The sequence below is a fragment of the Parambassis ranga genome, chromosome 12, assembly GCF_900634625.1.
Source record: "Parambassis ranga chromosome 12, fParRan2.1, whole genome shotgun sequence".
Taxonomy (NCBI): Eukaryota; Metazoa; Chordata; class Actinopteri; family Ambassidae; genus Parambassis; species Parambassis ranga.
The window spans coordinates 6,528,294-6,551,424 of record NC_041032.1 but is presented as its reverse complement, the minus strand read 5'-3'; the positions used below and the strand labels follow the sequence as shown (position 1 = coordinate 6,551,424).

At 40.4% G+C, this 23,131-nt stretch overlaps 2 protein-coding genes across 2 annotated transcripts in view; one reads left to right on the top strand and one right to left on the bottom strand.

Annotated features, from left to right (window-relative positions):
* Nucleotides 1–1,689, top strand: part of LOC114444096 (transmembrane protein 132C-like) — a 104,768-nt gene extending 103,079 nt beyond the window's left edge. The window contains exon 9 of the mRNA XM_028418499.1: nucleotides 399–1,689. Within this exon, the coding sequence (XP_028274300.1) occupies nucleotides 399–1,472 (1,074 nt within the window). The 3' untranslated portion in view covers nucleotides 1,473–1,689. The remainder of the gene's footprint in view (nucleotides 1–398) is intronic.
* A 16,959-nt stretch (nucleotides 1,690–18,648) lies between these two features.
* On the bottom strand, nucleotides 18,649–22,050 carry LOC114444095 (uncharacterized). The gene is made up of 7 exons (XM_028418498.1): nucleotides 21,312–22,050; nucleotides 20,720–20,854; nucleotides 20,503–20,633; nucleotides 19,660–19,998; nucleotides 19,397–19,580; nucleotides 19,146–19,270; nucleotides 18,649–18,990 (listed from the first exon to the last, which is right to left on the bottom strand). The coding sequence occupies exons 1-7, from the start codon at nucleotides 21,403–21,405 to the stop codon at nucleotides 18,649–18,651; spliced, it is 1,350 nt and encodes a 449-aa protein (XP_028274299.1). The 5' UTR covers nucleotides 21,406–22,050.
* Between the last annotated feature and the right edge of the window lie 1,081 nt (nucleotides 22,051–23,131).

Here is a 23,131-nt window from a genome sequence, read left to right as displayed (position 1 = left end):
TGCAATTTTTCTTTTAAATTAATTCACTTTTGATATAGTGAAGCTTTGGCTTTGATTTGCATCTCCAAACACTGAACAGCTCTGTTGTTCCTATAATTATAATTTCAAATGAAGGAAAGCTACAGTCTCTTCCCCTGGAGAGAATATTTGGCTTTCTGGAGAATAGTTTCATATCCATCCTACCCAATTGTTTCAATGAACCTTTCTACTGTAATTAAGACTGACTTTTGCTTCCTCCTTGTTCCTCTATCTTATAAAGCAGTTCCTCTTTTATTTTTCACTTCTTATGTATTCATAGTAAATGTGCATATTTACTGTTTTGGAGTTATTTTTAGGGTTATTTTCACTCCGGGTTGCTGCTGCTGAACCAATTTCTCTCTGTGTGCTCATTTTCTTAGGAGTCCCTTATCAGCGCTTGGCTCCATTTCAGCGACGGCTCTATGACTCCTCTAGACAACTACAACCCTGCCCATTTTACCTTGGCAGCCACCTCTTTGGATGAACAGGTGGTGTCGGTGCAGCAAAGTGCAACATGGAAATGGCCCATCATTGTTGCCAAGGGTGAAGGCCAGGGTTTGCTTGTGCGTGTTGAAATGAGCCCATCGGACGTGTGCCAGAAGGGCAAACGACGCACTGTGTTAGCCACGGGAATGGCAAATATACAGGTAAGGTTTGGTCAGCCAGAGGACCAATACAAACAGCCAGGGGACCGGCGAACACGACCTGATCCACCATATTATGGTGGGTCTATCTCTGACATGGAAACTGGGTTAATTAACCGTGGAGCCACTACCATCAGGGGCCATGTTCCTATGAGGCCTAATGGGGGCCGCCTGTCAGCGGACAGTGGAGCGAGGATCCCAAATGAATTCTCTGAATATCCAGACCAGGCTGAGCTGCCTCGCAGTCGCAGCACTGATGAGGACTTGTTGCCGTCTCGGCGAGGCCTGACAGACCTGGAGATTGGTATGTATGCCCTGCTGGGAGTCTTCTGCCTGGCCATCCTGGTTTTTCTTATTAACTGCATCTCTTATGCATACAAGTACCGTAGCAAGCATCTCTCTATGGAGGCTCCAGAGGCAATGCCCCATGCCCATGACTGGGTCTGGCTTGGCCAAGAGGAGGGGCTGTGTCTGCAGCAACAGCAGCAAGACGAGCTTGGCGGTACCCTGGAGGAAGGCAGTCAACTCTTAAATGGAGGCGTCCAGCGTGGTAACAATGGAGGAGACGTATGTGGCTCAAGTGGTCGGAATGAGTCACTTAACTCACCCACCACCAAAAGAAAGAGGGTGAAGTTCACCACTTTCTCCAATGCCAAGTCCAGTAATGGATGTCACATGCTCAGCCCCTTAGCACTTGTGCAGACCAGTGAGATAAAATGGGTATGTCCAGACATCGAGCTCGGGGACTCAAAGGATCTTAGGAACTACATGGAAAAGCTTAATGAGAATGCAATTAAGAACATTGCATAGTGTGGGATGCTACTGGGTGTTTTCACTGAACTAAAGAGAAACTCACCTGAATGCCTTCAGAATAAGGAGGAAAGAAAAGATGGAAAGGAACACTGAGTGAGGAAAACAGACTGAAGCGGAAGGTTAAATGTACACCTCACTGTTACAACAGGATGCTGCATTCAGGCACTGTTGTTTCCAAGGCAGTACTTAACAAGGATCAAGCAACAGACTTCTACGAGACATGATTTGCCACGACGCTGTAGGGTAGTTACAAAGGGGGCAAATATGAAATTTATATTGTTGCTTAACTTAAATGTACGTTCCTTGTCTTGACTTGAGGTTCAGTTTTATTTTCTATGCACCATTTTTGCTTTGTGTTTTCTTTTTTTCTTTTTTTAAATCTCCATGTTTTACTGTTGTATTTGTTGTAATTTTTCCATTGTTTTTTTATTTATTTTTTATTATTTTATTTTATACAGTTGCTGTATGCCCTGTACCACATGTCAGTAAATATAGATTTTAGGAGAGAAAAGCATTTTTGAACTGTATATAAATGCAAGGTTTGATTTGGAGGTACTATATGTATAGTGACATTTTGTAGTGCTGTTTAGTTTTGTTTTTTTTTTAGTTTTAGTTTAGTTTTGTCTCCAGAAACCAGATCCATGCATGATGTTATTTAAGAGGAGGCATGCGTGTCTGATCTGGTATGCGAAATTAAAATGTGTAGATATTAATATCACTACTCCTGGAGACATGTAAGTTTAGTATTATGACATTCATTCATTGTGGATGAGTTCGGAGTTGTGTGTGTTTTTTTATTTTTCTTTGTTTAGGTTTAAAGAGTTTTGTTGTTATTATTATTCTTGTTATTCATACAGCCCCCTTTTCACATAAAGTTTTATACTTCATTCAAACAGTCTATTATAATGTTAAAAACAGCACATCCGACAGTAAAATACACACCAACAACAATAGACAATCACATAAAGTAATGTTTTCATTCATAAACTCTACAACTTTGCAGGTTGATTTAGGTTTAGATCAGAAAAAAAACCTTTAATGAACAAAAGTTCATCTGTGAAAATTCAGATCTGACCCATTCTTTGTCACATGGCAGTAATAGTCAAATCCATCCTTTTCTACTGTATGTCTGTTTTAAAATTGGCTGCTGGACTAATTAAAAGTGAAGGTGACTCTTCATTGTTGTGCGGCTGTGTGATTCATTGGTCCGGCTCTTGTGTTCTGGTTTATGTGAGTGGTTTCATCTAATATCAAAATGAAGGGCCTCGTATTATTGACAGGCCACAACCAGCTAAAGCAGCATTATTTTCATTACCCTTCCTCTCTAAAGCACATTCAGATATTCATATTTTTTTTTCTTTCTAGCTAGTACTAAGGTTATATTTTTGCTGTTAGAAATAACTGGCTATTTTCTCTTCATTTACTCTCTACCTTTGAAAAGTAGAAAACTTCTTAAAAGTAATTACAAGCATCCTAGAGGTCTGGTGTTACTGTGCCTACCTATTGATAAACCTAAAGCCAAGCCTCACATGTGCAGTACTATGTCTGTCCACAGTGTCAAATGTAATAGCTGTACCAGTAAGTCTAAGAAAATGTGAGGTAAAGAGAAGTCCTGCCTCTAGCTTCCTAATGTAGACCTTGGTTGTTCCTACAGGTCCAGAGAAAAGCTACATCCATTCATATAAAGCTTTTTCTTTATTTTTGTGTCCCTCTTGTGTCTCCACTCTGGCCATTAGAGCTAATCTGTTCTAAGTGACATTTAAATATGGTGAAATATTCCATTAGTTGTTTCTCAGGAAATTTGAGCTAAAAAAAAAAAAAAAAACATCCATGGCCACCCACAAATATGTATCTATTGCTGGACAGAAATAAGGTTAGGGATCATAAACCATGTAGTAATATCTCTAGAGTATCATTTGTGTATCATAATTTGCTGTTAAAAATGTTGTGGGCGTGCAACAGCCTGAAATTGCTTGTGAGCCACTCAGACAATTAGTCTTTTTTTCCGCAGGATCACAGACATTCTCCCCTTTCTCAAAGGGCAACCTAATTAGAGATTACTTAGTTCAGTCTTATTACATGTTAATGTGGCATTTCCTATGCAATTTATCTTGCCCACTTACTGTACCTTCTCAGATATAATTTGCTCTCTAATTAAAGCAAACCTGTGTTTTAGAGACATCCACAGCTTAGCAGGAAAAAAATATGAGAGTTTTTATTTGGAGCACAGCAACAACATTGTTTTGGCGAACCTGGCTCAGGAGTGTGTTCTGTTTTTGTATGAAATCGATAAATGTCAGCAGGTGCAGAAAATGATTCATCCCCTCTTTACTTATCTATTTCTTTAGTTTTCCTACAGCAAACACATCAAACCATTTCATGCGGCTTCTTTTATTACTCCTAACTTCTTGCTTCAGTATCACATCACCGAACATCACCCTGGACCATGAACAACCCGCTCTCCTCCACTCTCTGCCTGCACACCGAGGCACACTGAGGAACTGTCACCGCTGCCTTTCACTCTTCAGTTTCACACAACTCAGACTTGTGGCTGTGTCCTCTGCAATGAAGTGCCAGGTACTCTTCATGCTGACACGGGGATCTCTGGGTCTGCACTCCAGCTCAGAAAATAACTGACAGCTCCTGTCAGGCATAATGGAACAGATCCCTTTCAACATTATGAACCATCTCCGCTGACATTCACTATGTCGATACACCACTAGTTATCCCATTTCACAAATCTTTCTACCGTTGCCATGCCAACAATCCTCAACACAGCAGTCTCAATTCTGATCCTTTTTACATGTAGGGTGGCAAACATTACCAATTACACCAGAGAGAAGGAGTTCTACCACATTAAAGGTAAAAGGCGTTGGCATGGTGGTCTGCATTTACAGCAGGTATGTGTTGTATGGAGGGGCAGGCCCTGTAGACTTAGCTTGTCAGTAACCAATGTCCATCTAATAGCAGAGGTATGCTTATTTTACAGTGGGTCAATGTAGCTGCTCCTCACAAAAAGCATAATGAACCACAGAAGGGTGTGAGTCGTAAATAAAATAACAGTGTAAAGAAGGAAATTGAATAGTCGTAAAAGTTAAATAAAAACATTTAGCTCATTTGTCCAGTGGTTTCAGAGCCTTTCTCTGAAGAGGTATTGAGGTCTGTGAGGCCCCGCATGGCCGGTGTGTGTTCCTGTTGGCACGCCTCATGCCTTCTTGTCATCAGCTGAAGGTAGATAAACTAAGAAGAATTACATTGTGCGTGTGTGCATTCATCAGCATGATTTATGGGTTAGAATGGTGTAATTAAAGCAGGTTTGAATGTGGCATTGTTTTCTTTATTCTGCTGACAATGAAACAGAAGATGCCTTTGACCCTGCTATGTCTACATTTGTAAACATTCAAAGAACATTGCCGTAAGTGACCGGGTGTTGAACCAAGAGTCCATTAAGGGAAACAAATCGTGGCATTTTTAGCTATGCGCCGTACATCACTGGAAATCCCTGTGGTTGTACCCTTATGCCTTATTGAGCTTCAAGAAGAGATGGGGCTGCAGCTGTTATGCCCCTCCCCCTCTTCACAATCACTACAGAGCACCACTGCTGCTCTCCACTGATGTATGTGATGTATGTATCTTTTGCTTATTTTATCTCCAATGGTATTTTTTGTTTTTAGGTCTGTTTTTCCTATTGTCCTCGGGGGGGGGGGGGGGGGGGGGGGTGTTGCTCGCTGGTTTCACAAAGCCACACTGACAGGCTAAGAGAATTGCAGTTAGAAATAGTTGTTGGGGTTAAAGTTCAGGAATCAAGAAAGCAGCTGCTGCTTGCTTAACATTCTTAGCATTCTTCAGTAAAGGTTGTTGTCACAGTCAACATATTTGTTTGCACCAACAGCATCCTTTATTACAGGTAAAAATGTGAATCTTCCTTTTTTTAGTAATTCTGTGAGAGGGTTAAGGTTGCATGAATCACTGGCTGTGTAGTAACTGAAGGAACATAAGCATTAATTGGTAAATGGACTTCCTCTGTCCACCTTGCTTTCTGACTTAGCCTTAAGGGCAATAACTGGTGTAGGCCCCTCAGCGAAGAGTCTTAAAGCACTCTATAGGCCCTTTGTAAATCATTTCTGTGAGGGTTAATATAAAAGAGCAGAATGTGCCTGATCCATCTGTAACACAGAGATTATTTTAACAAACCCCTTAATTTATTTGAAAAGATGGAAATAGGTTAAGATGATAACATCAAATGTAGTGAGTTAATTAAAGCCTGCTGAAGCTGGTAAGATGTGCTTTCTGCACGGGTTGGCCTCTCTGATCTTCAAACACTGGAAATTACAAGTGAGACCAGCTTAAGCCTTTATTCTGTCCCTCAGAGTGAGTGTGTGTGCTGGCGTCCAAGTGAAACTTGAGTGCTTTAAACTCACTTTGTCTGAAATCAAAGCCCAGTCGACCTGCCTTTCCACAAGCAACGCAATCACCTGCTAATGCAGCATGGTGAAATGAGGCATTCTGCCACTACAGCAGACTGCTGAGGAGCTGTAGTAATTGCATTTGATGAGCAAGGAGAGCGCTGTGCTCATCTTGAGATTCATCACCGATACACGTTTGGCTCAGTTTGTTCTGCTGCCACCATGTTGGAGCCAAGCCAAGTTGCTCTGCCGAAGAGTTAACTTGGCAAATTATTTCACAATGTTGCAAAGACAAATGTATATTTTGATTATTGAATTGAATTGTTGTTATTGATGTGGGCATAAGGAGAAGGACAACTGTTTTCATGTTAAACATCACACACCACAAAGTGCTTCAAAGACAAAATACATGAAAAAAATAATTAATATGCTGAACAATGATGTTAAAAAGACTAAAAACCTTAGAGCACATTTTTACTAAAACACTTTCCACCACAGCTAATTAGCTCTGCTAATTCAAGTTACCCAGGAGACTGCGTCAGCTTGCCCACCATGTGTTTTAAAAGGCATCGCACTGAACTCAAACGACGCTAAGTGACTTCCGATCTCATCTAACTTTCTTTTTCTGTGTGCTACCTCGCCCTCTCTTATGCACACTCTAACACCCTTGTCAGTTATAAAAAGTAACGTTTCTCAGGCACACACATTAGTTCAGGGTAAGTGATCATACACTGTGAAATCATTATTTTAATTCTCTCACAGATCACAGTGTTCCAGTCTCTGTTGTTTTTGCTTCTCTTTTGTATTCATCTTCCTAAATGATAAAAAGGGCTACTACCCACTACCTGTTAAACATGTGTTCATTTAAAAATGCACAGTTAAATTAAGGTAAAAAATAAATTGTGAGATAGAGAACACCAGCAGGTAATCAGGATACAATGAGACGTGTCATCTTATGTCCACTATTGTTCACATGCTAAGCAGGCACGCCTGTCCATGTGTGTGTTTGTTTTATATAGAGATAGAAAAATATTGGCCGGTAGATCTCACAGTCAAATATCGACAGAATAAACAATGCCAGCAGCAGAAAACACACACACACACTTAGTAGTATTAACACGCTTGGGGACAGCATGTGTTTAAGCTTTGTTTATAACAACAGCCTTCAGGAACCTAGCAAATAACTGTGACAGATGAGAACAGCTCAAACCTCTGCACATTATTCAACAGAACAATCTGCTGGATCTAGAAGGTTAATGTATGACGTGTTAACTCTGCATCACATCCCCATAAACCCGCTCTCACCAGTAATAAGACAGTCATAGTTAATTTTTAAGAAAATCTGGTTTTATGTAGCTGTGTACCCTCCTGTCGCATAAATAAAAGTAAGCAAAATTCTTTTGTCACAATCGCTGCCAAGGAAATGGTAAGAGAAGCTTGGCACAGATGGGATACATGCCTGTGTTTAATGTTGTGAAACACCGACCGAGCAGCGGCACAGGCAGCAGTGTTGATACAGAAGAGCTCCCTCCTGTTGTGTGACTGCACGGTGCTCCCATTCCAAAAGGCACTTCTTCAAAGTGAAAGACTTCTGATGTGAAAACTCCTCAGATATGTTTGTTGTGTATACAAACAAGCACATTGCGGTCTCTGCCATATATTGTGCCTACAATAACAAGGATAACAAAGGTAGACACAACTTTACTATAAAACCTGTACAATATTATGCAATATGGAGCAACACCTTTGCAACAATTCAACTTTTTAAAGGTTTTAATAAAAAAGCTCCAATAAAAGCTTGTTATCATAGATGGAATTTTCTTGCCTTGATCTACCTCTGACCCATATAGGACCTATTATCACTGCCTGCCTTCATTGACTTTATCTAGCCATCGTTCTGTGTTCTGAGTGTGCTTTGTCCTGTGTTACAGGGTCATAGGGTGGTCTGGAGTCTATTCCACCTGTCAATGGGCGAGGGGGCAGTCTATCACAGGGCTAACACAGAGAGGTAAGCAACAATTCACGCCCATCACACCCATGTTCTTTGAGGAACCTGGAGAAACCCCACAGTCACAGGGAGCAGTTTCCCCAGGTTCCACATTGCTGGCAGGAGGAGAGAGGAGATGAGAAATGAGACCAGCTTTAGATCTGTGAATTCTGGAGTATAATGCGTCAAACACTTGTTTGAAGAATTGCTGTGAAGCACACATTCATGTATGCTTCAGAGACCAGTGGATTTGCATGCTGCTAATGAGCCTGTGACCTGTGAGAAGCAATTAGTCCAGTGGTCAAAGAGCATACAGACCCTTTGTGTGAGGGGTCTTAGACCTCCAAAAAGTATCCATATAATATAATCCACCCTTATTATAACATCTAATTTGAAGCATTCATTTTAATCATAACCTGATTTGACCACCTGCACACACACACACACCATACACACACACAGCACAAAATGTCCTCATAAAAAGGTCCCTCTGATGTGAATCCAAACTACTGGTTGAAAGTGGGGGGGCTGTTTTTTAGACCAATTTAACCTGTGCCTACAGCCGTGAATTCTCTCTTCCATTCCGCTGTGACAACCATGGCCCCTTGCTTTTTTTAATCCCACTCTTTTCCTGACAACACAACTTGTTAGTACGTCTCTTAGAAAAAAAAGGGGCTCTATATTTAATGTGCCGTAAAAAGGGATCAGATGATCTGTGTCAGAACATGGGAGGCCCTCACACTGTCAGGCCTATTTTCACATCTCACCCCAGCGTTTTATCAAATTACAGCCTGGTTCTAAGAGCTGACAGAGGAGATTACCAGTATATGGAGAAGGAGAGGTGGATTTTAAGTGGAGCCCTACGCCGTATAACCTCTAATCACTGGAGCATCCTCTGCTCGTTTCTCTATTTTGAGCCATCTTTCTCTCAGGCATCTATTCCTTAAAAAGCTCAATATAAATCTGTAGAGTGCAGGTGACTCACCTGTGTGTGTGTGTGTGTGTGTGGATGTGTTTTCTTGTGTTTCGGTGAGGTGAGATGTAATGTGGTTGAGGTTCTGGCAGCTCCATTATCTGTGTGGTGTCAGCCTGTCTGCCTGTGCATGCTTCCTTTCTTTGGCCCCACTTTTCCATTCAAACATTTATTTGCTGCCCTGACATACCCTGTCAAACCTCTCCTGCCTCTCTGTCAGTGAGCCGGGGCTTACTGTACTGATAAGTGAAGCTTCATGGCTGCTTGCACCACAGTGTGACCCCTTTTTTCTAACAGCATTTTGCAGCAATTTTAAAACACGCGAGGTTTCAGTACGCCTTTTCTTTTTCATGTCTTTTTTAAAATTAAGTTTAAAATTCCCTCAAGTGTAAGTAAGATTGCATTAAGTGAACCTAATTTCAGCAATTCGCAGCTATAGTTTGAATGCAATAAGTGCGAAGTGAGGATTCCGCAGTGACTCAGCATTTGATTAAGTCTATAATTGAGGGCAAAGTGTAAATAGATTACTGATTCAATTAACCCCCTTACAGAAGGCAGTTCAGATCACAGGCAGACCCTCTTATAAAAGCCTCACAGACTGCTGGATATCCACAGAACCCAGACACATCACCAAAATGAAGCCTCTGCAGTTAGGGGGGTGGTGGGGTGGGGACACTTTCTGGAGCAAATGGCAGCTCAATTAAAAGTGTTAAATGTGGAAATAATTCTGAGTGCCATTTTGCCAACCACCAGGGAGGAAGCAGCAGCATAGAAATGTCATTTACTTATGGAGCAAATGAGAGCACGATTAAGTGACTCTGGAGACCGAAACAACCTGCTGTGTAGCCCGTAGAATGAATCAGGAGATACTTGTCAGTGGTAACTTTTAGATAAAGCACTTTTTCATCTTGGCAACTTAGCAGCTTTCACCAGAAACTCCTGTTATTGATGGCCAGTGTGGGTTCACCAAGAAAGGTCAGAGTCGTCCACTTCCTTATGCACAATTAGGCCTAATACTTCAACCTGAAGATTTATTTCTGGTTCACCGTGTTTAAATGAACCTGTGAGCTTTAATGTAGGATAACACAGAGCTGCAGACCAAGCCTTCATAACTAATAATACAAGTCAAGACAGAACATAAAAATTAGTTTAAGCCAAAATGGCAACCACTGGGCTCCTTGTTTTGGGTTAGAAGTAGCAGTCTGTGGGTGAAAAGCCTCATGGGATGAAATAAAATACAGATACTTCAACAGATACTCTTATTTTGACTGTTTTACCAGTTATACTTCAGATTTTCACTGATCACTGCCCTGACAAAAATGCTACACTCTCACCAATAATCCCTCATTCAAAGCCCTCTATTAAGAAGGGATCAATAAATTCATCAATTGTTGACTGATATTTAAAATAATATCCTAAATCTCCAGTACATTCAAGGTTAGGTTTAAAATCCTTAAGTTTTTTGTGTGACTTGAAGTCAAAAGGATTTCCAACAAGCTCTGGATTCAGAAAATAATCTCTTCACTTCTTCCCACTGCCCTCCCACTTTTTTTCATTCATTTCCCACTACTTCCCTCCATCGCCCTCCTGGCTCCTAAAGAAATCTGCTTCAAACCATCTGTCTCCCAGTGCAGCACATGCCTCCTCTAGTCACCGAGGAGAAGGAGAAGAGCATGTGGGGACATAACAGACCCATTACTGGAGCAAATTCTCTCCATTCCTCTTTCTCCTCCTTCCTTTATCCCTCCAGATGCCATGGCTCCACAAGTCAGGTACTGTCAGTACAAGGTTGCACAGTGGGATAAAGAGAGGCAGCAGGTGGTTATGGAGTGTGTGTAACTTCAGAGGTACACAGCATGGCCCTAATATGAAACACAGACACCTGCCAAATGCAGCATTTAAAAGTTATTAGACTGGCAGTTTTCATTTCAACACCCAAATTCCTCCAAACTGTAAGTAAGAGTCTAATCCAGCATGTGCAGACATTAATTTCTCATTTCGGCAGTGTCTGCTCTCTCACCACAGGTCCTCTGTTTGGCCAGGAAAATTCCGAGTTGCGGACAAGCTGCTCTGAGATCTCAGCAGGACGTTTGGAGGCTGTGGACTTGGTACAGAATGAGGGGGGCCTGCATGAATGCATGAAGATTCTACAGAGAGACGAGCCATGCAGGCATGTTTGTTTTCAGTTTGTGATTGTTGTTGAGTCGGGGGTCCTACTGCTTTCCATATGAAACTTTTAAACAATATCCATTGGCCTACAGTCTGTCTGGATAATACGTATAACGCCTTATTTTGTATTTGTTGTAGATACAAAAACAAAGTACAAACACAATTTATACAGGAACAAACAATTTTTAGTCTCACAGACATTGTCCTTGATGGACAACAGGCACCCTGCAGGGCTGGACGATAAGGCAGGAGTGCCAAAAACAGGACTTCCTTGAAGGGCCACTCCAAAAACCAAGTCAGTCCTCAAAGGCTTGCACATTCAAACAGCAGAAATCAAACTATTTACAGCCAATCTTATTATTCATGACAGTTGTACGAAGTGTAAATTTTGTGCAACTGAACTAGTTGTGCATAATTGATAGAATGTGAAGGCTAGACAGGATGCATCCATCCATGGCCATCTGATCTGACCATGACCCCCCCCCCCTCAAAGTCTGGTCTGGCTGATTCATCACATACATACAAAAACATATTTTAATGACACAAGGTTTTTAATTCATTGCCTGGGAGAAAAAATGGGAGCTGTCCAAGGTACCAACAGAGCACATATGCACCAGCAGGGGAGCCACCAGACAGACAGATTGTCTGATTTCACTAGTGTGAAGGTTATACTTTGTTCTAATTTCTCCTGATTACAGAGTGATGAGTGAAGCTCCATAAGGGGAAAGATTTAAGGGATCTATTAGCAGAAATCAAAGGTGGCAATAATAATTATGCATCCATTCACTTAAAATAGCACTCTACAGTTAAACATAAAAATCGTACGTCCTACGATTTCATTGAGAAAGTTATTCTTTCTCATCAAGGCATACCTTCTCTGTGCTTCTATTAGCACCGTATTGTATTTATCAGTTTATCACCTTGCACGACCTATCGAGAGGCTGTTTAATATAGAACATGGTGTGCTTCAGCAGTCAGAAAAACATCCTGTTGCTCCTGTCGCTTGGGTGCCAAACCACTGCCAAAATGTCTCTTTCTACTTACAAAACAAAGGAAAGCAGTTGATGGAAAGAGACTGTGAGCTGACAGATAAATACATGGTTGTGTCAACTGGGAGGAAGCCCATGGGTTCACTAAGTGACAAGTTTTCTGTGAATAAAATAAATAAATTACAACTAAAGAAAGACTTTCAGCAGAATTTAAATAGACCGTATTCCTCTGAAGGAAAAGATGAAAGGTGTAAATGGCTGTTTATTTTTTTTCAGCAAAGTAAAACACAAAATTGGAACATAAAACTAGAATAAATCAAGAGGATGTATTAAAAAAAAGACATGGGTTATGGTACAACAAGTTTGTTAATTTTGAGGAGTACTTTTAATTTTGAGTGAGAGGTGCTCTTTGATGAATTTGATGAATCACATATGTGTAATAGATTGTTGGTCTTTAAAGGGCCTGCTGCACACCCACACAGGTGTGTTCAGGTTTTCTGCTTAGACCCTTTGCTCTGGTTTAAACAAACCATGCTAGGAAAGCATAATGAAGTCAACATCACACAGGAACGAGATTGATGTCAATCAAACAGAGTCTGAACATGCCCACACTCTCTGATAAGGTGAAATAATTGAAAACAACTGTGTGGGTGTGCAGCTGCTGCTGGCATGTTGGGATTTTAATAAGTGTTGAAAGTATAATGTGGGCTAGAATGGGTGTGAAAAAGAAAGCTAATTTGTCAAACCCCAACAAGAAAGTGCACGTCTACAACCTGTCAGAGATATGATCCCAATTAAAGTTACAGAAAGCTGTAAATCAAAATGTATGAATTTGTATGATACTTGGCACAGGCCTTCTATGACCATGCTGCTTATTGGATGTTGTGGTTATCCTTCCTCCCTGTGAGAAATACACATTTATTCCATATACTGTGTGTAGATGGAGTTCACTTCGGTTCAGGGGAATGTTCATTGTATTCAGCCAAATGTACATGATTCATTTGTGATACTGCTCAGCACTTTGCCCACAGTGATAACACTACGTTCTCCGCTGCTTATTATATTCACACCAAATCATCCTAAATCAGCCTGAACTAGAAGATAAGGAAAAATTTAAAGTGACAACAAAACTTAACACATAGATATAATAAAGTTTCCCAGCTGTGGCCGACCAAAATTCCACTATTTATAACAGGTATCATATGAGTGGACACTATCCCGATGAGTCATTTGACACTGCAACAAAAGCATTGTAGAAAAATACTGTTATTTTGTGCTTGTTCCCCATGCTCTCATGCTAATAAGCCATGTCTGATGTCACAAACAGGACACACAATCCAATCCAGAGGTACCACATTTAGTCTTTGGCTGACATTTTGGTCCCCACTGAACAACATGGGGAAAAAACTAGCTCATCTGAGACCACAGTGTGAAATCAGGACTAGCTGCTGGTGTGACATAAAAAAAAAACACCTCACCCTTTGAAATCTGCATCCAGTGTACATCCAGCTCGACTCAATTATCACAAAGACACAGTGAATTAGAATGAATCTGTGTGACGGAGAAACATTGCGAAGGTTTTGAAGAAGAGGCGCAATTAAAAGCTGCCATTTTCTGTGTCCTTGACTGTTTGATGTGGAAGCATGAACCTCATCTTTTCAGCAGAGAAAAAGCCAACGTTGCCCACTCGAAGAGGCAGAGCAGATACACGACTTAAAGTCAGCATGATATTTTGACACTCGTCACAAAGACAAGCTGCACCCACTTGTCATGTTCCATTATGAATCTGGAAGGATTATCATGACGCATTATCAAGTGAGCCTGCTAACTTTCAGACTCTTTCACAGAAAAAAAAAAACACATATAAAACTTCTTTGTCTACAACTAAAATGAAAGAATCCAAAGGTCACATATTCATGCACTTCCACTAAATATACAAGGCAGGTTTAAAAACACAAAAATTAATAAATATTTCTAATTAAACATGTCAATCAACAGGAGATGAAAAGCAGCTTTATATTTGTACTTCGGCTTTAGCTTGCAAATAGAACATGATTGTTAAATTACTTAAAGAATAGGTTTATTTAATCCATACACTATTTCCATTTGCTAATGCTTCCACCTTCTAGCTTATTGTTTGACTGAGCTGCAGATATCTGAGTGCTCGCCCATTCTATTTTTATAACATAACAAGCTTTCAAATGGAACCTGTGAGAAATCAGGCACATTACTGACTTCACGTCCTGACGTGGGCCATCGTTGTGTCTTATGTGTGTTTAGTGAAAAGAACATGTGGTCACCCTGTAGTGGAAGACTGCAAAAAACAAGGGACACTTAATGTAACAGTTTTATCCTCTGCAGCCAAATACACCTGAAACAATGGTTAATAAAAGAATTTAGTAGCAATTTAGTCTCAATAGAAGCCTGAGGCAAGCATTACAAACAACTTAGCCATCCAGTAGGTATTAAGAGATGTAGACTCATGAATAAATGATCTTCAGATCTCCAATTTGACATCAAAAAGATAAACACAGATCCCACGATCAAAGGCCCTCCATCTCTGCCAGAGAATTGTCACTGCAAAGGTAATAACTTTCTGTTTCTCTCTCTGCCTTGCCTCCTCCTCCTCCTCCTCCACCTCTCTGCCTCTGTCTCTCTCGTTTCATTTATCATGCAACACAATGTAATTACATCTTTTCGCCACTGAATCCAGTGTAGCAACGTTTGATGGCGACACACACCCAGCCGGCACACGTCCTGTGGGTGTCAAGACATCAGACGGCTGTGGAAGTTGACCGCCTGCTGGGTGCACCCCCGCACGTCACCGCTTGATCAGCAAAACAAAACCTGCATGATTGCAGACGTGCAGCAACGCTGACAATCAGAGTTCCATGTTTCAAAAATGACACGTCTTCCTTGTGATCTAAAAGCTGTCGTGGACAGCGCACCCATCATTTCTGGTGACAAGTGCGCTGATGCAGATACTGCCAGATGGAAGCCTGAGGTGAACATGTGGGCTTTTAAAGAAACTCTTTACTGAAGAGTTTGTAAGGCGGTGCCACCGTGTTTTTACAGCTTTTGTTACAGGAGGCATCACTTATTGTATGACATGGTAAAAAGAGACTTTTTTCTTTGTGCATCACATGACCCTGGTGAGTTAAACTTGTTTGAATGGGAGATCTTACAGGCACTCATTCACACATTCATAGTTACTGTATGAAAAACCGCTGCTCAAACATTTGACCACAAATGTCCATGGTGACACTTCAAATACTTCTAATGCCCTAAAACACATATTAAGCATCTATGGTCAACTATGGTACTGCATCAGTTTGGTTTGGATTGGTGTGTTTAGGGCCCCGTCAGCATCTTGTCCACTCTTATGAATGGTATCGTGCCTTATGCAGGTGGGTCATGATGGCTTATACCCTAAACTCAGCCTCCAACAGATGTTGTGAAAGAACTGCTATCTGCATAAATCACCTACATTAGATCAGGTCTTACACATGGATAAAATCCTCACCCTCCTCACCCAACAGGTCATGAGGGAGTGAATAATCACAGTGCAACCTGTCCACATTATGCAGGAATACACCTGAACTCTCCTGCCACAGCCTGTAAGGCATAATACTGAGGGATCTGTGCATGTCAAGGTACTGTGCAACTCAGAGTGTGTTACTTCATATTAGCATGTGTCACTTTGGATGAGAAACCCATACAATGGGTGTCAGTCAAAATAGGATTAGGGCTCTTTTCACTTTCAAAATGATGCATAATAAGCTGTCAACATCACATCAAATTCCTTTACTCCCCCTTACAGCAAATACTTAGCTGACAGTGCTCCAAACCACAGGTGTGATCTGACATGCTGCCCCATGGAGCTGTATACTGGCAGCTTTAACACAGGAGGAAAATGAATTAAGACTGCTGCCGTAAACACGCCGCTGCTGAATTATCCTATCTAAATAGAATCACCTTTTTTTTCTCTTGGCCTGGATAAGACCAGTTTAGCACCGTGGCACAATTAACATCGTGGCCCCCAGCTGAATGTGGGAGAAAGTAAGACGGAAATATAGCACGCACAAGAGAAAGAAAGACACAAACCTACAAATCAGCTTTATGTATTCATGCCTCCTGGTTAGCAGAGCGTAACACGCACAGATGCATAATGCTTTCATATGAATAAAGAAGATTCCCACTTTCTTTGATTCCGCTGTGAAATTACTCATTTCAACATGGGGCAGCTGTACTATAGGAAAAGACAGTCATCACCAGCTATAAGCTCAGCACAGAAGTAAATGTTTCTAAACTCCCCTGACCTAGGTTACCACTGTGTTTCCACCCACAAACCTTTCACTGTGTGTTTACTGGTATGCATTGATTCTCTTCTGTGAAATGCTGCCGCTAGTAATATGCTGATAGATTGGTTCAATCAATGTTTTCATCATATTCACTGAGTGCTTAATGTGCCATGTTCAACACTCCATCTATTAACACAACATTCAAATATTGTATATTTTTAATACTGTGTCCACATTGAGTCACAGCAATTATCTAAGGCATCACAGGTGAAAAAAAACATTCACACTTACTGGCCCACATGCTCGCCTGAATCTATGAGAGAGAGTGAGAACCTGCAACATTAGATGTGACATCTTGAGGCTTCAAAGCCACAGTATCTGCATCCTGGAGCAGAACAATATGAAAGTACAAAATAATGTTTGAAGTGCAAAAAGTTGGTGTTTTCCCAGTATTGCTTATGGTTTCTCTACATTGAGACCCTACATTTAAAATATTTATAGAAATGTATACAAAAATACTTATTTTGTGGAGAAATAAGCTGCTACTCCTTTATTTTGTCTTTTCTTTGTCTGTCTGTGGGGACAAAAATGGCTGGGCCAGTGTGATAGGTTGTTGTTTCTGTTTGAATTTTTCCTTTAATTGGTAATCTTTTTCTTATACACAGCAAAAAGTCCAGTGTTGAATTGACTCCCACAGAGTTGATTTCAACACTTTTCCAGGGTTTATATGGCTCCACACTTTCTGGAGTTAAATTAACACTTTCAAAATAGTTAAACATTCAACACTCTGTCAGAGTTAATTCTTTAACTCCAACAGTAGAGTTACATTAACACCTTGAGATTTGACAAATAACACTGGTCAGAGTTAATTTTTACTATTTGTATAGTGTTGATTTCACTCCTGAAATTGGCAATCTATTAACACTGGAACAGTGTTAAAAGTATATATAAATATATAAAATAATAATAATGAATTGAAACAAATATTCTTATAAATAACATTTATTTCTCCCTTTGCAGTCATGTACACAACTGAATTAAAACATTGTGAATGAAGGAATAATATATAAAGATTCATCTAAAACACAGTATGAGCTTTGTATATCAAATGGTTTATAACTTAAGCTTAACTTAAAACCAAGAATTGTGTGCATTCCTAGATTATCTCCAGTGATCTGTGAGATTGTACCATATACCTGTACATCAGAAAATGGAAGATTTAGCCCTTGGCTCTCGAGTTTTTTCACATCATTTACTAGTGGCTCCAGTATAGCATCAAAACCATAGTTGTGCAGATCTTGTGTGTGAAAAAGGGATACCAAATGAATGTTCATTAAAACTGAATTAAATTTTGGGGGCAAGTTTCTTATTATAAAATAAAGACAGCCAATTTTGTGAATTCCTCGTTTGGAGCCAAGGGGATTGGCTGTTTCAAAATCATCATAATATAATTGAATTTGTAATGCATGTCTTCTTGTTGAAAACAAAGGGTGGGTTTTAAAATAACTTCCATCAAAAAAGTCAGTGTAAATGTCAGGCTCTGATCGACATTCTTTCTTTAGATAATCACAAATTTCTGGATTTCTGCACATGAACTTCAATGTTTCTAAAATAGGCACATATACAAAAGTATCCCTCACAGATACTTGATCATAAGTACCGGATTTCTGATTTCTCCTGTTGTCATATCTCATGCCCAGTGTTATTTCTACTGGCTCGACAATTCCCCATTTTTGGGTGAAGTATTTATTTCGCTTCCATTCTGTATTCAAATTTGTGAAGGGGTTTTCAAAATGTTCAAATGATTCATTTATCACAGATATGTTAGGGTCAGTTACAGATAAAGCTGAGACAGCGGCATGCTTTGCTTGTGAGCAAAGCTCACTTGTTAGTCCCTCCAAATCTCCAACAATTGAGGACACCAAACTATTAGAAATCCCACTACCCTGTAATTTGGCCACAATCGATGCACACAATCCTTTGGTTAGATCTTTTTTAACCCCTGTATCAATGCCCTCAGAACAAGTACTAGAAGAGCTACATGGATCTGGTGGAATAAACCTGTCCTCCACAGCATTTTCCTGAGTAGAAGTTGCAACTGGCTCACTAGAGCAACACGCACCAGTTGAACTTTGAGCAGTTTGCTGAACATTGCTATGAGTACTGTTAAGGTGCTTACGAAAACCTGCATATGTTAGGAACTGATGCCTACAACCTTGCTGAGAACAAAACAATTTGAACTTGGGTCCAGGATAGTAACTGTGTTCAACCCTTAAATGTACAATCAACTGCTGACTGCAGGGAAACAATTTCTGACATACGAAACAGGTCAGCATTATTTTAGCCTCCTACTCAGAGAGTGAGAGTTCAACTGCCTGGTTAAGCAGTCTAGCTCTCATGTCTCTAACTCTGGGCGACTCCTTCATTTTCCCCACATCAATGTTATACACTGTTGTCTGTAGGAATGTGTAAAAATTCACAAGTGCAACATCATATGACAAATTGAACACAAAATGTGCCTTGAAAAGTTCATCACATGCCCCAAGGGAGCGGTTTGCCTGGCATGGGATGAGGTGTTTATCCATGGTGATGTAGAAGTTGTCAATCTGGTTCTTCTGACGTCCAACAGCGAGGAGATATGGCTGCCGACTCTGCTGGTTGCGGAAATGCTCCTCCAAACTGCAGCATGACTAGGATTGAGATAAGGAAACCCGACATTAGACACAATAATGTGCCGCAACAAGGAAAATAACATTAGACCAAAGAAGTGACTATTCAAACATCTTCTCCATGCAAAAGGAAGAGTGTCTTTAGTTTAATATCATTTTAAAGTTCATCATTTTACCTTATGAAACACTACAAGTCTCTCAGCTGCATCACACGCACTGATTTTTGGAGACTTGGGTCCCCCTGGTGATGGTGGCAAGAGATGTAGCAGCAATAACAGGGAGGCCATGTCTTGGTCATAAGCTTTTAACAAAGAGTCACAAGAATTAACTGAAAATTGTAAATATAATACATTTCAGGTCTGAATGGGAACAAGGACACAGTCATACACATATTGTTCATATTTAAAACAGTAGTTTAACAACTCACTTGTTGCCTCGTCAAAATCACGTCCTATGGGACTTTCTGCTGACTGCACCAAGCGACGCAGCTCTGGTGTAGAAGTCAGCTGTTTAGCCTCTTTTATGACATTTGGCTTGAAGAACACATCCCATTTCTGAAGCAGCCTAGCAGACGTCTCCTCATCAAACAGGAGTGTGAAGTCTTGATCCACCTTTACAAATTATGATTTGACTGTTACTACCAAAATGCTTTCACGTTTTAAGCCATTCTAAGCATCTGACCAAACTTACCAATCCTTTGGTATCCAGGAATCTCGGGAAGGTGGAGAGGATATTATCACTTCTGCCTGGGTCATTAACAAGCTTCTGGCGGTAATGAAAGGTCTCTCTCATCTTCTGGAAAATCAGAGACTTGTCTGTGGTGTGGTTGAGCAAAGATATAGCTTCTTGACAAGCACTACCATCAAGTTGCCTTTCAACATTAACAGTCCTTTGGAAATTTGGGCCTCTTGGAGAAATGTCAGTAGAGGTATTTGGTGACATTGCATATCCTCGACGAATCTTCCTTTGCACTGTTTTCAGACGCCAAGAAATGTATCCTGTGTTGCTTGCAGCATCATAGAAGTGTTCCTGAAATGCAAAAAAACACTGTCATGCACTCATGCAAGAATCACATCAAAGTGTCATGCAAACACTAATGATTATTACATAGCCTTTGTTGGAATATGGATCCCTGAGGGAGGGGAACAGCATCACTATCCCTTTGGCATAATCTTCTCTGACTGCTTTAGTGGGGAGGTGCCTGAGAGGATATATTAAATTAGTAAACTAAGTTTATACAATGGCCATGCAATTATGTGGCACAAATAAAAGATTATAAACACACACATACCCATGATTATCAGTCATGTGAGCCACTAGTATGTTGACCATTTGTCTTCTTGTGGCATCTGTTAGGGTTTCTGTTGTTTGGTACTCCTGCAGTACCTCTTCACCACCAGACTTGCTTCTAAGCACATCCTCAATCAACTAACATTAAATTGCAAAACAATGTGATAAATAGCTTTTCTAGAACCAAGAGTTGAAAACCAGGACGTGATAAGAATCAGAATTAGAATGAAGCCTTGTTATCACCTGCTTAGCGGACATTGAACGTAAATCCTCAATTCTCAATTTCTTCCTAGGGACCTCATCCATGATTATAGTTGATCCACTTGAACTGAAGCTCAAGTCAGATGCAGAAGACCTGGAGCAATCAGAGAATTCTAAAAGGAACATAAAAAACAATATGTTACCGTTTTTTTTCTTATAGGGTGTAGAGTGCTTTATCATAGTTAACTTAATATCTCACCATCATTTGAGAAAACTGTCAGCACCACATTGCCTTGTCCAAGAAGGTCACTGAAAATTTCAGCATCAACTTCTGTCCCTGTTGCATCCTTGAATGTAAGTTGTACATCAGGCGGAAGGCAAAATCTCTCAATGACTGCAAATAATCATAAGTTGAACAGAGAATGACTGTTAATCTTAAAAACGTTTATCCATAACCATATAATCATGACAGACCTAGCTCAGTTTCTCAAAATCAATTCCCTCATACACCCAAATTTGAAAATGAATGATTTAAAAATGTATATTATGTGTATATACAAAAACGTTTATCAGTTTATGCCCATTTATGAAATTTATGAGGCGTGACGAGTAATCAGTCTGCATGACTCGCGGTACAGCTGTCTCCTTCCCTGCGAGCAGCAGGCGTCTGCAGCAGCAGACTCCGCACGGGCAGACGGGCACCGACAAAATGTACGCGCACCGCTAGCGGGTCTGAGAGGAGGAAGAGATACTGGCACCTGACATACTCTCCTTACCCCTTTCTCCTCTCAGACCACAATTCGATTTTTTTGAAGCCAAACGAAAAAAAAAGAAAAAGAAAAAGTACATACCCTTTTCACTGAATTGTCCAAAGTTGAAGTGTCCTTCAACTTCATTCAGCTTCACATATTTTTTTTCTTCGCAGTACTTGACCTGCACCAGCATTTTACCTTGACTCTAATGTAGTTAACAAAAGACACGTGTTGGTCAAACAGGCTGACACATGTTCGGACCGTTTTTAGCGGTCCCTGTCATGTTCTACAGTTCTTCTGCTAAAAAATAATGTAACCATTAGCTCCAGTCTCAAACATTTTATGGAGTAAAAATATATATAAACCTTTGTTCTTTATCGTCTTGACTTAACATCAATTTGACTAAGCGTCAATTAGCTAGCAAGGCGAGCTAGCTAGCTAGCTAGCTGGCTTGCCTTGCTAGCTTTCACTACTAGCTCACCTGGACAAATTGTCTTTCAGTCAACAAACAAGGCTTACTACACGCTCCACATACATCACGCTGCACGTACTACAGTTCGCAGCATCAATTTTTACCTATGTTAAAATGTAATTACACTTACCTATTAGAACGGCACCAGAACAGCAAAATGGAGTGGACTTGAGAATTTTGAGAAGAACGGAGAGAGGTACTGGGGCGGAGGCGGAGTTTAATTGTATCTCTGCAGAGTTGAGTTAACACTAATGTGATCAACTCTATCAAATAACTCCACAACTGGACACCATTTAACTCTGAATGTGTTGAAATTACACTTTTGGAGTTAAAATGAACTCCTAAATGTTTAACCCTGAAATTCTAACTCTCCAATTTTTGCTGTGTACATTTACTTTTTGGACTTTTTCTGTATAGAACCTCAATATAAAGCAAAAGCAATATGCAGCAAATGTAATACTACACTTCAAAATCCAGTTAAAGAGTTTGGAATGAATCCTCAATCCTTTAGTTTCACTTGGTGTCAGACACCAAGACATTGCGGAGACAGAAGAAAACAAGACGTCAGCAAAAAAAAAAAAAGAAAAAAAAAAACTTGAGGGGAAACAAATATCAGGAGGATACAGTGAGAGTGGCAGGTGTGAGGGGAGGAGAGAGACTGGGGGAAAATAGCAAGACAGGCAGTCTTTGTTTAGGAGCTGCGGGCAAGATGAATGCACCATGTGTATAAGGTGTGAAGCTGGTGGGGAATCAAGACAGACAGAGAACTGTTTACTGTACACAAGACAAGATCACATTTTCAAAACAAATGAGTGTAGTGGAGATGAAACATTGATGTTTCAAAGTGTTTTGTCAGCTAAATAAGAAGAAATGTTTCAAACATCTGTGTGAGCTTCAAGACACTCGTCTGTAGCAACCTTGCAACCTGCCATATGTTTCCTTTGTTTCTGTCTGACAGACCATTTCTGCCTTTACCTTCATCCTTAACCCACATGTTCTCAGACATGCACAGGCAAACTCAAGCTTGGTTTCTGTGTGTGTGTGTCTGTGTATTTTTTCTTCCTGTCTGTCTGTCTGTCTGTCTGTCTGTCTGTCTGGTTCTCTCTCTAACACACACACACACACACACACAGCTCTCTTCAGATCTGAAATGAGGTGGAAAAGTAACTGCGGAGCCAGACGGGCGCCTGGAGCTATCTCAGGGATGAATACAACTATTCCATTACAAACACCTTTAATGTCGCCATGGTGCGTCTGACTTGCATTGCAGTCCCATCATTTCATTTTTCTTGAAGGTACCAACACTATTATTTCTGGTTGCAACTTCGCAGTATGCGGCTTCGGAAAGAAAAAAAAAAAGCGGAGCAGCAATCAGCCAGTCTGCTTGTTTTTAATGAGAAAGCATAACGAAGTCTTTCATGGGTTTTCTAAACTGGGTTTAGTTTTA

Coding starts and splice junctions, on each gene's coding strand:
- LOC114444095 (XM_028418498.1), bottom strand. CDS start 21,405: ATGCTGGTGCAGGTCAAGTACTGCGAAGAAAAAAAATATGTGAAGCTG. Junction 19,581..19,659: donor TCCTGGATACCAAAGGATTG/GTAAGTTTGGTC, acceptor TAATTTGTAAAG/GTGGATCAAGACTTCACACT. Junction 18,991..19,145: donor GACTTGTAGTGTTTCATAAG/GTAAAATGATGA, acceptor TCTCAATCCTAG/TCATGCTGCAGTTTGGAGGA.